Genomic DNA, 15,686 nt, shown 5'->3' with positions numbered 1-15,686 from the left:
TTACAAGTTCCTAATTTTAACTATATCTTGTTATAAATTCTGCAAGTCATTTTTCATCAACAACCTTTTTAAGATTTCCGAGCTAGTAGCTGGCCTTTTGCTTGCAGAAAGGCAAAACGCTTTACTTGTCTGCTGTTAAGAGGGGATGAGGGGAGTACCAGGGACCTTCTCTTACAGAATGACAACTCCCAGAAATATGCAGAGGAAGAGAAGTAGATGTTTACCTGGTTTTCATAAGATGTACAGTATACTTGGGCACCACTGAAAACATTATTTAGAATCAAGGGCTTCCTGAAGTTTACCTACCCCATTCTGAAGCCCCAAGGATGCTTCTCAGTTCATTAGTTTGAAAAGTCTATATAGATGTGAAGTTTTATTTTTAGTTTTGTTTAGGAAAGGACAGAAATTAGAATTCTGTATTAGGGGAGAAAAGGAGAGAGGTTCTTTCATGCCTGAGTTAAACAGAAGCCTTTGGAAGAATAGAAAGGGGTTGGTTCATTCCCATTTTCATGTAACTTGAATTAGAAGGTTTAGTAAGTGAAACGGATCATAAGCTAAACCCCACAGAGTCCAGAAAGCTCTAATTAACGCCCACAGTGAGTAACTTTTCTGAAATTGGTCTTTAATCAACCTTGCTCTGAAAACAACACAAGGTATCGTGGCAGCTTGATAAAAGAGATGCATTGCCAGCTCTGACAGGCCCACAATCAAACCAGAACTAAAAATAACTGGTTTGTCTACTAATTTTCTTTCAGATGCTAAAAAATGCATTAGCTGCAGTCTAAAAAAACCTCCATAGTTACTCAGACAAGTGACTCAGCTCTAGAAAACTGAGGTTCCTGTAAATGTTAATGCCCTTCCTGATCATGAGTGAGCCCTCTTTCCTTCTCACACCTCCCTGTTGAAGCAGAGGAATAGCAGAAAGGTTGGCAAGGCTGGAAGGGGATGAGGCATTCTGGATTCTGTCAGAGCTGGTCATTTGATACCAGCTGTCCCTCTCCTCTTGCTGCTGGTGCTGCAGATCTCAGGCATCATCACTGACCAAATATTTTGGATTAAGATAAGCAAATCACTCATTTTTCTTGTATCTCTCCATGAACAGTTAGGTCCACGGCTGCAACCTTGCACACTCACGCCTCTCCTCACTGATTCTGAGAGTAAGAGTTATCAGGAATGCACGCAAGGAAGCAGCTCTTTTTCCTCTGCTCCAGTTCCTGTGGGTACCCGTCCAAGCCTACAGCAACTTTAATTATTTTTTCACCATAGACTGTGTAAAAACATTAGTAAAACGGGTTTGGTTTTTCAGGTTTGGGACAGATTACAAAGGGACAAGAAGTCCACTGCACAAACAGGACTGGCAGTCCACAGTTTTGTCTAAGAAAGACATGAACCTGTTAGAGAGGGTCCAGAGGAGGGCCACAAAAATTATCAGAGAGACAGAACATTTCCCCCAAGAGGAAAGGCTGAGTGAGCTGGGGTTCAGTCTGGAGAAGAGAAGACTTCAGGGAGACCTTATAGCAGCCTTTCAATACTTTAAGGGAGCTTATCAGAAAGCTGGGAACAGATGTTTTAGTAGGGCCTGTAGTGATAGGACAAGGGGTAATGGCTTTAAACTAAATGAGGAGAGATTCAGACTAGATACAAAGGAAGAAGTATTTTATGATTAAATACTCAAAACAGGTTACCCCAAGAGGTGGCAGATGCCCCATCCCTGGAAACATTCAAGGTCAGGTTGGATGAGGCTCTGAGCAACCTGATCTAGCTAAAGCATCTGTCCTCCTTGCAGGGTGGTTAGACTAGGTCACCTTTGAAGGTCCCTTCCAACCTGAACTGTTCTATGATTCTACAACTCACAGTATTTTATGGCCAAAATGGCAGTCCCACCAGTCTGAATACCAACGAATCCTTCACAGGAGAAGTTGCAATCAACTGAAGTTGTTCTTTGGTATTAGGGACAAGCTGAAAGAGGATAGCTAACACTGGCTTTAGTGCTTCCATTCCAGTCTTTTCATCTGTTGTGTGATTTCTTGAAAAAGACATTTGCACTGTTACAACTAAAACTAGTTTGATGGAAGAACCAAGAAGCCCTTCAGTTTACATGGGTCCATAAATGCAAGGCAAACTGAAATGAAACATTATGGATGCTTGAAGGTACATTTTTATGAAACAATTGTTTGCAAATGCAGACATGCAGATCTGAAGAAGAGTGGAGCTGAAGTCTAAATTATGCTAGTTGCTTCTTACTTTTAAAACAAATGTTATGTATTCACCATTCCACAGGAGAGCTTATTCATCAGTTGCTGACATTGAAAGAACGGAGAGAAATCTAGATGTAACTTAAGAAATCTTCATACCACAGATTAGATTTTGAAAGTTATGTAGGAAAGAATAAAAAAATATTTTATTGTCGTAGTATCAAATATTGGCTTAGGTAGTCACAGGTTTAAAGCAGTAGATCAATTCTAGAGCTGTGCCTAATCTCATCTGACAAAAGGTGCCACAGAACTCCCCTTGTTACCTGTCCTTAACAGAAGTCAGTTACACCCTGATCAGCATTAAAAGTATGGAAATCATCACTATCCTGATATTATAAATAAGTAGGCAAATACAGACTGAAACTCACTCGAAAGAAGGAAATCAGTGTAATAACCAGGATAAATAATCAGGTTGGCTTCCAATGAAGGTTTCATTTCCATCCTCCTAAGTTTAGTTATTGTTGATTTCCCTCTTTTTGTGTGTGAATGTTTCCCACCTAAAAACTAACAAACAAACAAAACAAAAAAAAAAACCCAAACAAATAAAAACCAAGACTGACAAAATTTTACAATTTTGGAAGAAATTTCTAAAAGCTTTGGGGAACAGATCTTTGGCCAGTTTTCCCTGGACCTGTTAGGCTCTTAGGATTTTGGAAATCTAGTTGATACATTTTCAAAATGGAAACAATTAAAAAAAGACAAGGTGTTGCCTCTATTTTTGCTGTGGGCAGAGCACTTTTGAAAACCTGGTCCTTTAACAGGGAAATTACCACTGTGAAATAATGTCATCAAGAACAGTAAAGAAAACCATAATGTACCATATGAAAAGTCAAGATTGGACTATGAAAAATATCCACATTATTGTCAATTAAAATCTTCACAGCTGCAACAAAAAATCAGAACAAAATCATATTTTGCAAAGTGACTCACTTTTATATTCCAACAGTATATTTTTGTTTACTGGGCTTGATTTTATTTTGCACAGAAAGGTATAGATTAAAATGAAGCAAGCCACTTGTACAGGATTTGTTTTAAAATCTTATATTGCACTGCATCATTTTATATTATCTGAAGTAAAAGTGTGGGGAAAACCCTGAACTGTAAAAATTGATAATTTTTTAAAAGCACATTTTTCTTCCTTGCTGTGGTTGTAAACCAGAAACAGCAGGCTGGATGTTTAAGAAAGGGAGGGGTGTCTCCCGTTTCTTGTGTTTCACCTTTTCATTACGCTGCCTGATCATTTAAGGCAGAGGCTTGTTCCAGACAGCTTTAATTAAACTATGCTGTGAAACTGTATATAGATCAATGGAAATGATCCATAACAAGAGGCTAATCATGTATTTAACAGTGTTCAGTCCAGTTCAATCACCTTCTACCGCTTCTGTGGCTTCACATTCATGTGGCAAAGCCCTGAATGTGTATATGTATTTTTAATCCATCTCATTAGTGACCATATGTTTGGGCTTCAAGGGAGACAAGAACTGTCTGCAATCTGCCAGGGATTTAGGGACATCAATAATTTGTGAATAGTCATGTTGGTACTGGTCGAAGGGTTAAGTGTTCTGCACACCAGGGGCACATCTTTTGGGACTGGAACTCTTAGTCAACTGTTAGGAACCTGATCCCCTGTGACGCATCTTTTCAAAGTACATGCTACATGTCAAATCTCCGCAGCTGAAGCAATGGAGCTTTATTAGCTCAGGGATTTAAAAACCTCCTCTAAGTAATGTAACAATATCTTTTGGTTAAAAAGTGAAGGAAAGATAGTAGTAGAAATATGAAACTGATTTTTTAGGTATTGGACTAAATGTGGTCTTCCTTTTTGTTACCATTTTCCTTCTCAACATGAACTATCAGATTACTCCTCCCCTGCAAATATCCAGTAGAGTATGGCAGCAATAATGGAGACCTGATTTTGGAAACATAACTGGATTCTGTGGCCTCACCTAAATCCTGCTGAAGCCGATGACAGCACAGATGTAAAAATTGTCTTCCTTATCATTTGGAATGACCCTTTAGGGGCTCCCAGGACATTGTTCAATCTACTTAGTGTGAAAAGCACCTTTAAAAAACAATAGCATATGGTGTGAGATTGTGCCATGTTATATGTAAGGGCTGCTAAGTCAGCATGAGAGATCATCAAACTATTGATCCCAATATCCTGTCCTTATAAAGGAATAGCAAATATAGGTTCCAATGCCAGAATTTTTGGTGAGACTGGGAAAGACTTTGAGTTATTTTTGTTCATTTTAAGTTTTAGTTATGTCCATATCCCTCAGCTGTACCCAGGTCAATAGAAAAATGCACAGCAGTCCGGAAAGGAACTCCATATGGAGGCTGTGCCCTGAACTTATGCTGTTCATTTGGGAGTAGCTGGTATCCATCTTACAGGATGAAGCTTGCCTGCTTTCAGCAAATTTCATGTTGTAATAATAGTAAGTGCTGACTGTCACAGGAGATGAAAACATGCACAGTTGTCCTGGGTTCAGCAGTAGCAGTCATTTTTCTTCTTCTTAGTAGCTGGTGCAGCGCTGCGTTTTGACTTTCGGCCTGGGAACAGCGCTGATAACACCGATGTTTTTAGTTGTTGCTAAGTAATGTTTACTCTGATGAAGGACTTTGTGAGTCTCATGCTGTACTGGGGAGGAGGGGAGGCCGGGAGGAAGCAGAGACAGGACACCTGACCCAAGCTAGCCAAAGAGGTATTCTATACCACAGCACGTCATGCCCAGGGAGGTAACTGGGAGTTACCCAGAAGGGCACTCTCTCTTCTCGGTCAGGCTCGTTTTGGTGAGTGGTATCATATTCTCTTCCCTTGTTATTTCCCTTATCATTATTACCATTGGTGGTAGCAGCAGTGGTTTGTGTTATACCTTAGTTACTGGGCTGTTCTTACCTCAACCCATGGGAGTTACATTCTTTTGATTCTCCTCCCCATCCCTCTGGGAGCAGGGTGGGAGGGGAGGAATGAAAGAGGTGGAGGGGGAGTAGAAACTGTGTGGCTGACTAGGTTTAAATCATGACAACAGTACACACCACTTGTTTACTGCTTGCTAATCAGCTGGTTTTGCTTGTACTTTAGGAAACATTCAGGGCAGATTAAATACCTTTAGGGCCAATGTCAATTAATCACATATTTATGTGATATATATATATATATATATATATATGTATGTCTTCATATCAAACTATTTCATTTATAAGTATGATAAAACATTTAGAGGTGTATGTCCCAGATTTCCATCCACATTTCAGTTCTATGTGTAGGCATTGCTGCGGCAGTTTGCACTTGCAATAGAAAAGGTGGTGGTCTCTTGGAAAAGTGGCACTTTCTACCTGGAAACCAAGTCCCTTAGGGCATGTTCAAATGTAAATATTTATGGCTAATTTGGCCACCTAAAAAAAAAATTAAAAAAGAAATTAAAAAAAAAAAATTAGTGGAGTTATTTTCTAGATAGCCTAGCTTTCAAATTCTCCCTGAAAGTACTACCTGCTTTTGTTATGGCTGCTTTTAGCACTGTTTCACAGCTTCTAAGCCTGTAAAAAATGTTAAAGACTAAAAATACATTTTCACAATTTTAATTAAGAAAAGAAAAGAAAGTGTCATTTTAATAGGGTGGAATTGGTGACTTTTGAGGTGGCTTGCCTTCGCCCACTTCCACTTAATGCCTTCTGAGCCAGCAAAGCTGTGAAGTTTTCTAAAATCAAAGGTTAGAACAAAAGCATTAGCTGATGCCAGATTATCGGTGTCATTACTGAATATCTGTGATACACAGACTGAGTTCCAGTTTACAGACAAAATGAAGAAGTCCTTTGACCTTTGAGGTTACTGTTGATCACCCTTGTCTGTTTTCACCTCTAATGTATAATAATAATACAAAAGGAAGTCAGCAGAATTTCAGAAGACTGGAACTATCTTTGCGGTATGTCATAGGTAGCATTGCCATTATTGCATTAATTTATGCTACTGCTCCCAGGTAACAAGAGAGATTTTTGGCTTCAGTAAATGCAATTGCAAAATTCCTGTTTCATCCTGCATGGGGTAGCACTTTGACTGAACTGCCTATTCACAGTTTCACAGGCAGTGACGCCAAAAAAAAAACCTATCTGACAGCCATCAAGTTCTGCCCTCTTTACATCCTCTCTAGCCAAGATTGCTTGGTGTTACAAAGAATTGCCATAATCACAGAAGCTGCAGACAGAAATAACTTTGCTGAAACCAAAACCCATGCAAGCCATAGCTTACCATTAGGAAACTATCTTTTGTAGGAGGGATTTCAGTAGTCTTCAAGGATTCTGTGGCTGGATTTCTAACATGTTCACTGGGGCTGAAACATGACCAGAAATGTCTTGATGCTGAGTTTCAGTTTTCCATTCTTTAGTTTTCTTCCATATTCTCCTAATTAGATCTCAGTTGTCCTGTTTTCAGCTGTTAATTTTCCTTCCAGTAGCTGGTGCAGTGCTGCGTTTTGGCTTCAGTTTGAGAACGCTGGTAACACACCGATGTTTTAGTTGTTCAGTAGCACTTACCCTGATCTAGGACTTTTCTGTCTTATGCTGTGCCAGTGAAGAGTGGCACAAGAAGCCAGGAGGGAGCACAGACAGGACACCTGACCCAAACTAGCAAAAGGGAGTATTCCATACCACAACAGGTCGTGTCCGGTATATAAACTGGGGGGAGTCACCCAGAAGGGACTGATCTCTGCTCTGGTAGGGATGGGTGTAAGTCAACAGGTGGTGAGCAATTGCATTGTGCATCTCTTGGGTTTGTTTGTTTGTTTAGGGTTTTTATTATTATTATTATTATTATTATTATTTCTTTATTATAGTAGTAATAGGATTTATTTCAATTATTATGAATCTCTCTCTAATTCTAGATATGCAGTTATATATGCTGCTATCTAATGGGACTTCCTTCATTATAGCTTCCATGTGGCATATTTCCACTGATTTCAAAGGGAAATCATGTTCGGAATGTTTTAAAAAATGGCACAATTCTAGCAGATTGATGCACCGCCGTGGGACTTGAGACTAGAATTTTGTTTGCAAACAGATATGTGCTGCTCATTCAAATACCAAAAATTACAAAGAACTGAATTTCAACTGGCATTTCATTATTTTTACTACCTGCACTTAGGTTCAGCTTTCTCTATCTGTAATCAACAGACCACTCAACTCAAGGTTGAGAAACATGCTTTTAACTGTTTTGCTGAATTATGGCCTTAGGCAATGTGTAAAGTTAATCTCAAATTAGTTGATGAGAGAAGGTGGGAGAAGATGATTCTTCCTTCTATATTAAGTGAAAATTTAGTGTTGCATTTCAGTTCCTTTTGTTAATTGCTACTCCATAATAATTTTCAAAAATGTATTCAGAAATCATTTTTTTAAAGAGAGGACCATAATAGAAAATGAGACAAAGACAGATGTTTCATTAATTGTTTTGTTTCTGTTTGTTTTAGGACTGCAAGAATGCCTTGAAAAATACCTGGGCACGAAGGCCCCAGCTCTGATTTTAGTACCTGTGGTGGATTTACCTGGCAAGGAAGTAATCCATGTAACATGCTGGCTAAGCTAGCAGTTTGAAAGAGATGAGTTTTTATCAAAACACACATTCCATCCAGGAGAGAACAAACAAAAGAGCTGATCATAAGTTTGTTGGATACTTTCATTAAGCGGTATCTTTTTATTTAAGCAAAGTCATATTTAGCTTGTTAATGATGCCTTATGACATGCGACACAGTCAGCTCTGTGTGAACAATAAAGGTTTCTTTTCAGAATATTACGCTTTTTTCTCTCTCATTTTTAGATATGTTCTGGTAGTAGCAGGTGGTTCTTGGGAGATGTCGGTTGCTCTGATTACATCAGTTCTTTTATCTGATGTATTTAGGACTGGTTACAATAAACCGATTACAACTTCATATCTTTTGGATAGAGGTGAAACCAGAACGTTAGCCCCAATGCTGTTTTAAAGAACTGATTCCTTTCAGTTCTATGTTGAGTTCATTGACTTCAGACCAACTCATGAAGAACTTATCTGTGGCCAGATTTTAACCCTTTTTTTGCACCAGGGAAGAAATATTCAGAGGTCTATTCAGGATGCACATTTTACCAAAGTAATGGAGATGCTGCTCATATAACAGGATTTGCCATCCTACCTTCTGAGCAAAAGTGGGTATCCTTGTGCTTTACATCTGGTAGACAGCTCTTATTAAAGAGCTACCAGTATTCCCCAGGGCTTGTCTTCTCCAGAAAATCAACAGGAATTTTACTTCTGCTTTCATTAAAACAGGCTCAGACACACAGGCAAAGCTCCCATCTATTTTGTTGCAGCTGATATTTTACTCATAACATGATAAAAGATCAGTATAGGAGATAAAGCCTTTTGGACTTTGCTTGAGGCAGCAAGACAAAGGCTATAAAATTAAACCTTCAAGAAATACCAGACCTTCGTCTTGCCAATGTTCTCCATTATATATTCCCATTGCTTCTCTTCCAGTGTATGAGCACTGGAGCTACATGACCAGCACTCCCATTGTCTTCCTTCTCTTACACCAGCATATACCCAAGATGTCTCCATAAAAGTCAACTGCCTGGCAGTACCCTTACATTGGGGTGACTAAGAGGTGGACTTAGCACTCCAGCTTCATTTTCTTACCCGCTACCAGATATGCAGTTAGCAGCAGCTGATACAAAACTAGTGGCTAAAGATAAGAGGATCTTCCTCTGTTTAGATGCTTTGCATGTCCAGTATACTATGATGACTGTTACTTGAAAACAGAGTCTGTTAAATATTATTATTACTTACTATTACATCAAGTAACATAGCAGAGCTGCCATCCTCTTTAGTAAGAATTACTTTTTTTTCACAGTTATTCAAATATTTTGGAAGGGAGAAGGCAATGAGCTTTCCATGTGTAAATACACGGATGTATTAAATTAAATCTCTTAAGAAAAAAAGGAAGAATCTGTTAACAATACATTGGTTCATTATCATTCAGTATCGTTTTAGGATAGATTCAAATAAACATATTTGATCCTGTTCTTTCCCACGATCAGAAAATAACTTGCTAATACCTAGATGTGCCTGTTTTATTTGAATTCTACTCTTTTTAAAAGGTAAATTCTATTTTTTTTTTTTTTTTTTTTTTACTTCTCTCTGGAAATACCAGTATTTTATTTCTCTGTCTGGAGTTCCCACAGACCAGAGATACAAGCTGGACTGAAACAGGAGAAGAGAAGGCAACAGTACTTTCAGAGAGATGAGGATGAAGCTTAATTTTTCATAGGTACATAAGGAAACCAAATAGATGGCATAAATTTAATTGTCTCCTGTAGCAGTCATTTTTTTCACAGTGAGTTTTAAAAAGATACTGAAACGTCGATCCTGTCTTTTATACTGTACTGAATATTGTAACGTGGCAGGATATTTGCTCCTGAAGAAACCAGTTTTTGTGCAAGTTTCATGACTCACGCTATCTATCACGCACCTAGAGGTGCATTGACAAATGGTAACAATGCCTTGGTCTGACAAACAGTGTGATTTTTTCTTTTCTCAACAGAAAGCAAACCTTTTCATTGTCTGAGACAAGAAGTACTTCAATGGGTTTACTTTGTGAATAGCTAGAAAATAATAGTTTCTGACTTTTACTCCTTGAGAGGCTTCATACAGCTTCTAAGCATTGTGTGTAACTAAAACTGTAAGCTGAGTCTGCAGTGGTTTAAGAACAAGACAATTTGTTCAACATTGATATGCACAGTAGGTGTGTAAAGTGCTGCTCCATAGAGAGACCTAAGACTTTATAACAAAAAGAAATAACACCATTTTATCAGCCTTATGCTGATACTTTCATCATAATTACCGGGCCCTACTGTGAATAAGTTGTTTTGCAGAGCTCTTTTTCACTTTCTTTGTAACAAAAGTGCTAGCTGAAGACAGGAGGTGGGGAGACGGGCACGCACACAGACACACATACGTGTTTTAGTAAAAACCTGGAGAGACATCTAATACTCAAAATTTACAGATGCAGGGTTTGTTGGGTAGGTTCTTTTTCATGACTAGCATTGCTGAGTGTTTAACCCACCAGGTTTTAATCTTGAGACTATAAATTCGCACACTGTGCTAAGACACTGGTTTTGAGGACTTTATATATAAACACAATTCTTCTGTTTCTCTGATTTTTACTAAGCCTGCAGGAAAATGTTTCATATGCATATTATATCACAACAAGTTGGCTGATCTAGGTTTCAGCACTCAGATCACAGAAGGGCTATGTAATAGGTGGGAAAATGTCTTTAAAAATGTAACCCAAGATTTTAATTTTTCCTTTCTCTGCTGTAAAAAGTGTTAGAATATGGCTTACACTTTCTTTTTTTTTTTTTCTAAAATAAATCTATGTCTCGTTATAGTTCTCTGTGTCAGTGAAAATTTGTCTCCTGCCTCCTTTAAAAATCTCCGTATATCAATTTCTTTAATTGCTTGAAAGCATGTTAAAGAGAACTGACCAAATGGGACTGCAAGACCAAAACTGATTTAATAACTTCATGTTTTACTCATTTCAAAACCCAGTGATGGCTACAGTAGCAGTGAGCCTTTACAGTGCACATGGCTAAGCTGCTATAAAGGCACCAGAGCTGATCTGCCTAAATAGATTTAAAAATGACATTGAGGTATTTTAAGGAGAGATTTTTTTCCCCATGAGTTTTATAGTTAGGCAATTCAGGAGCTGATTTGTTACACCAGGTATCGTGGGTGCATCTTTCCTCTTAGCCTTCAGAAGTATGACGGGCATTGGAAACAGGATATCTCCTGAGTATTAGAGAGGTGATCTGAAGCAGCTCTTCTCCTTCAAGGGCATTCTGTTCAATCCATTATCTCCTGTCTATGTGCAGTACTTTAGTCTATCAAAATAAAGTGATTGAATAAAACTTTTATTTCAAATAAATGAATGCATTGATTTAATAAAAGTTTTATACTGCATGGTATAGTAGTTCTCTAAATGAACACTGAAATCCTAAAATATAGAAACTTATCATGTGTCCAAGTTAAATCTTTGTCACTTCTTTCAGAATGGGTTTGCTGAAGCAATCCCAGTTTATTCTGTGTGTTAAGCTATCCTGAACTCTCTGCATACTAACTGGCACTTATTATTTAAGTAACCTGGTTTTACTATTATAAATGTCTGGCATTGGGAATACGTATTAAGAATACTTGACAATTTACTAATTTATGATCTCTTTAGTTGTATTTTAATATCTCTGGCAAGCCAGCCTGTGTTGATGTATTAGCCAAACATTCAAAATACAGACTTGAGATCTTGAAAGCTTCTTTTTTTTCAAGTTTCATCCGAACACTGAATATTTTTGACATATTTTAAATTTTAATTTTAAAAAACAGACTGGGTACCTGTGAACTGAACCCGTATGTTACATGCAAGTGCCCTTTTACTGATGACTCACTACTCACAATTTCTTGGCTTTGACTTCTGTTGGATTAATTCATGGCTAGGGTTTGCCCGTGGTTTCCTGCTTTTCTCATTTTTTTTTTTTGAGTACAGTCTGCTTTTTCCCTATATTCCCAAATAGTCAGGTTGTTCTGAAGATCTTCTTGCAGGATATGTCACTGGCAGCAGTCTCCTTGTCTTTTCCTTGACTCTTCATTTCATTTGCAATGTTTGAAAACCACTTCTTGGGTATGTCTGCTTATCCTCCATTTCCTATTATATTGCTATTTTGTGATTGTATCATTTAATTCTAAATCGGTTTGAAATACTGTTTGCATGATTTAACCCAGTTGACAAGACTTACCTGCCCACAGTAATACCTGGATGTGCTCAAAATAGGTCAGATTTAACTTTTGCTTTTCCCAGCTTTCTGAAATTACTGCTCTTCTCTAAGTTATGCAGATCTCCAGAAGAAAATAATGTTTCAAAACAAAAAGATAAGCTCAGCTAAGCACCCCGAACAGCTAGGCAGCTGCCCTGATCTAGTAACATGTCAGGGGACACCAGAGTAGGGAGGCATAGGTTAGGATCATGTCACCCCTTTCCTGGGTACGCTGAAGCACATCCATTAGTTTTCTTGTGCCTTTGTTTCCACATTTGTATGTTTTCTCACCCTTGCAAAGGTGTTGGCAAAGAGATGCTATGTTGTAGTCATACAACCTGCAATAACAAAAAGTTTAGACTGAGTGAGCAGCACACAAGAGTGTGAAAGCAATGTTGTAGTGGGAACCAGAATGAATGTGATCACAGATAGCAATTTGCATGAGCACAATCTGGAGAGCTTTTCTCCCAGCACACTGCCTGCAGCAGTCTCAGATCACAGAAGAAACCTATAATACATCTAGTAACGTTAATGATACATTTTACAGCGTGATTCATCCCTGACGATCCCAAAGTGTTTTACAAGTCCATTGTGTGAAATTTGCTTGGGCCATGGCTGGGACAGCCACACAGGCACTGGAGGCCTCCTCTGCACAGTGTCAATGTAGGCAGGCCTATGCAGCCTTGCTGCTGGCAGAAGAGATCACACTCTCTGCAGTCCCCTACATAGGGGTATTTGCTTTGGCTGAAGCACAGTTACCACAGACAGACTTCAAAGCCACATCACCAGGCAGCTAGCATTATTACTTTCTCTTACTCATGAGAAGACTTGTTCCGCTTCAGATTTTGTTGTAACACAGGGGGAAAATCCCTCTTCTGGGCTCTGTCATGCAGCAGACTGTATTCTCCTTCTCCAACTCCTCCTGCTGAGTGCTGCTGGACACTATATCCATAGCATCTTCAGTACTGTTGCCATACCCCCGCTTTACAAGAAAGACATCGTTTATCTGAGATAGAAGTTGTGCCATTGCATCAAGGGAGCTAGCTTGTGCAAACATTGCTTGCCCTCTGATTCCCATAGTTTTGTTGGTAGCTGCCTTGGCAGTAGCTCATTTTGTTGCTTATGGAAGAACAGCAGCCCATAAGGAAGAAATACATGTCTCAGATGTAGGAGTTATCTTGTTGCAACAAAGTTCAGTCCTACTCCCACACAGGCCCAACCCTTCTGCAGCAAGACCCAGATACATGCAAATGTAGTGCCTTTTGTAACTGAACCAAATTTCCACAGCTTCGGAGCTGGATCTGTTAAGGTTCAAAGCAGGAGGTGTTAAATGATATGAAATAATAGAAAGGAGACACAGGCAAGAAATCAGTGCCAAAGGAGTGGTATTATTAGGAGCTGGTAGGGAAGCCAGGCTGAAAAGGCAAACAGCAGGTCTAGCAACCTAAGGGGTTTATTCTTTATTTATAAGATGTCTTTGAAGGAATGGACCCTGGAATGCATTCTCACTATTGCTAGTTGTAACTATAAAAGATTAACGAATGTATGAAGAACAAAGAGGAATAAACAGAGTTTCCAGGAAAGAGATCCAAAAGTGAACCTTAAAATGCATCTGTCATCCTTTCAACAAGGTATAAAGTGGTAAATGCTTTGACTACTCCAACAGTGTGCTTTGGGCTGGTGTCTAAAGGTGAGGATGCCTGAATTGAGGGTAATACGCAAGAGGAGCCACCAGCTGTGTGCCATCCTGCTGTTAGGGGACATTTCTCCTGTGCACTGCCACAAGGAATGTACCTAATGGGTCTTGACTGGAAACCTATGGCCCATGGATGTGCTTCCCATTGTACTCCTCCTTCACCAAGGCATTACATTGTACCAAGATGTTGATTCAGGACTTGCCTTTCATTGTTGTGGATCTTGTTTAAAACTAACTTTGAATACTGAAAGTCAGAGTATCTCATATTGCTGCTCAGATTAGGCAAGCCAAATGTTCTTCTTATGCTATAGTCCCCAGTGCAATAGAAAAAAGCATTCTTAGGTAGAGATCCTGCCACTCACATAATAATTTAGAGAAAGACAGCCCAACTACTTCAGCTCTGGTGCTTCACATGAGAAATGGAAACATTAGGAAAAGTTTTTCTTTGATGTAAAATATGCTGCCACTTCTTCGTTATTAAAACAAGAGCTAACTTTAAATAAATAAAATAAAATTTTGCCTGGAGGCTTCTAAATATGAATGTTGTGTTTTGACAGTGTCATTTTTCTGATTCCTAAAAGCACTATGTGAGTTAGCTAAGGATTCCATCATGGTTTTTATTCTATTCTACATACAGTGACATATTTTTTCAGCTCTGGATTTTATTTGATTTCTCTTGCACACACACACAGAGCCAATTCACTGTGCAACTTTCTCAGCCAACAGGTGCTCCCTAAAACTGTTCTGTCCCCCTTTCCAGGGACAGATGAATCAACCCCGTATAGAGGAACTGAAGGAGAGGGTGCAGTGGAGGCAGCTACCACTGTTTTTTTATTGGGGAAATGGATGAAAAGCAGTTGTCTTTGCAAAGGAAAATAAACAAAGGAAACAAAGAAAGGTCACAAAAAAGCCCCGTGAGAGGACAGAATTTTGTTGGAAAAAAAAAAAAAACAACCAACTAAAAAACAACAAGCTACCTTCAGTGAGCAATTTGTATGTAATGCCTTTTTAATTGGGCTTCTAGGTTTTACATCCCTGAATTCATGCTTTACTATAAAGGATGTTGATGTAAAGATGATTCAGAAGAAGCATATAGTCTTCAAATAACAGCTGATGAGAGAGAGACCCCAGTCTTTGATGGTAATTTATGGCCCTCTCTAGAAAAAGTAAAAATTCGTTTAGGTGTATGCTCAACTAGAAAACTCAAGTAATGTGTGCTTAGTGAGAGAAAAAAGATTGCTAACAGCACACAGTGTGTCTTACAGCATAAAGTGCAGCCCTAAAATTGCACGTTGCAGAGCATTCTTAATGTGCTGTGAGCAATTTCATACACTGTATTTCAAACACTGAGTGCACACTCTAATATGTACATATATCAGGGGTGGCCAAACTTTCTGATATGTGTCGCAAAGTGATTTTAAGAGATAGGAAGAGCTGGCCAAAGGATTTCAATTCCACTTTACAACAACTATAAAGGTTTCAAATTGATATTTATTTCCTATTTGAATGAAAATAAAAGACTGTAAATGGGGAATGTTTTTGATTGTGGCTGTATTTTTTTGTACCCCAAAAAAGGCATCAGGTCAAAGTGTTTATTTTCTATTGAAAAGGTCAGATTTTTCTATTCAGACTCTTTCTTTTTTTTTTTCCTCAAATTACCAGAAACCATTGGACTATGGAAATCCTTCTGCTGCAGAACTTGTTGCAATTTACATCTCATAAAACGTTTGGCTAGAATGCCAAATTCTATTTAAAAGATTCTTTTTCTTTTTTTCCCCTATGATACTTCGAGACACTTTGTTTCAAGTGAAAAAAGAACCTTCTCTCTCTGGTGTAACTAGAGTTCAGAGATGTCAGCACCGTCCTCAGAGACAAAAACTCTTAAATTCTGATGGTGACACTGAACTTCGCAA

General features: G+C 38.6%; 1 protein-coding gene across 6 annotated transcripts in view; it reads left to right on the top strand.

Moving 5' to 3' along the window:
• The window catches only part of DPH6 (diphthamine biosynthesis 6), a 220,532-nt gene extending 212,500 nt beyond the window's left edge, over positions 1-8,032 (top strand). For all 6 annotated transcript variants that reach the window (XM_065686551.1, XM_065686552.1, XM_065686549.1 and 3 more), the window contains one exon: positions 7,715-8,032. In XM_065686551.1, the coding sequence (XP_065542623.1) occupies positions 7,715-7,830 (116 nt within the window). In that variant the 3' untranslated portion in view covers positions 7,831-8,032. The remainder of the gene's footprint in view (positions 1-7,714) is intronic.
• Positions 8,033-15,686: the final 7,654 nt, after the last annotated feature.

The sequence above is a fragment of the Lathamus discolor genome, chromosome 6 (assembly GCF_037157495.1).
Source record: "Lathamus discolor isolate bLatDis1 chromosome 6, bLatDis1.hap1, whole genome shotgun sequence".
Classification (NCBI taxonomy): Eukaryota; Metazoa; Chordata; class Aves; order Psittaciformes; family Psittacidae; genus Lathamus; species Lathamus discolor.
This window is presented reverse-complemented; position numbering and strand designations above follow the sequence as displayed.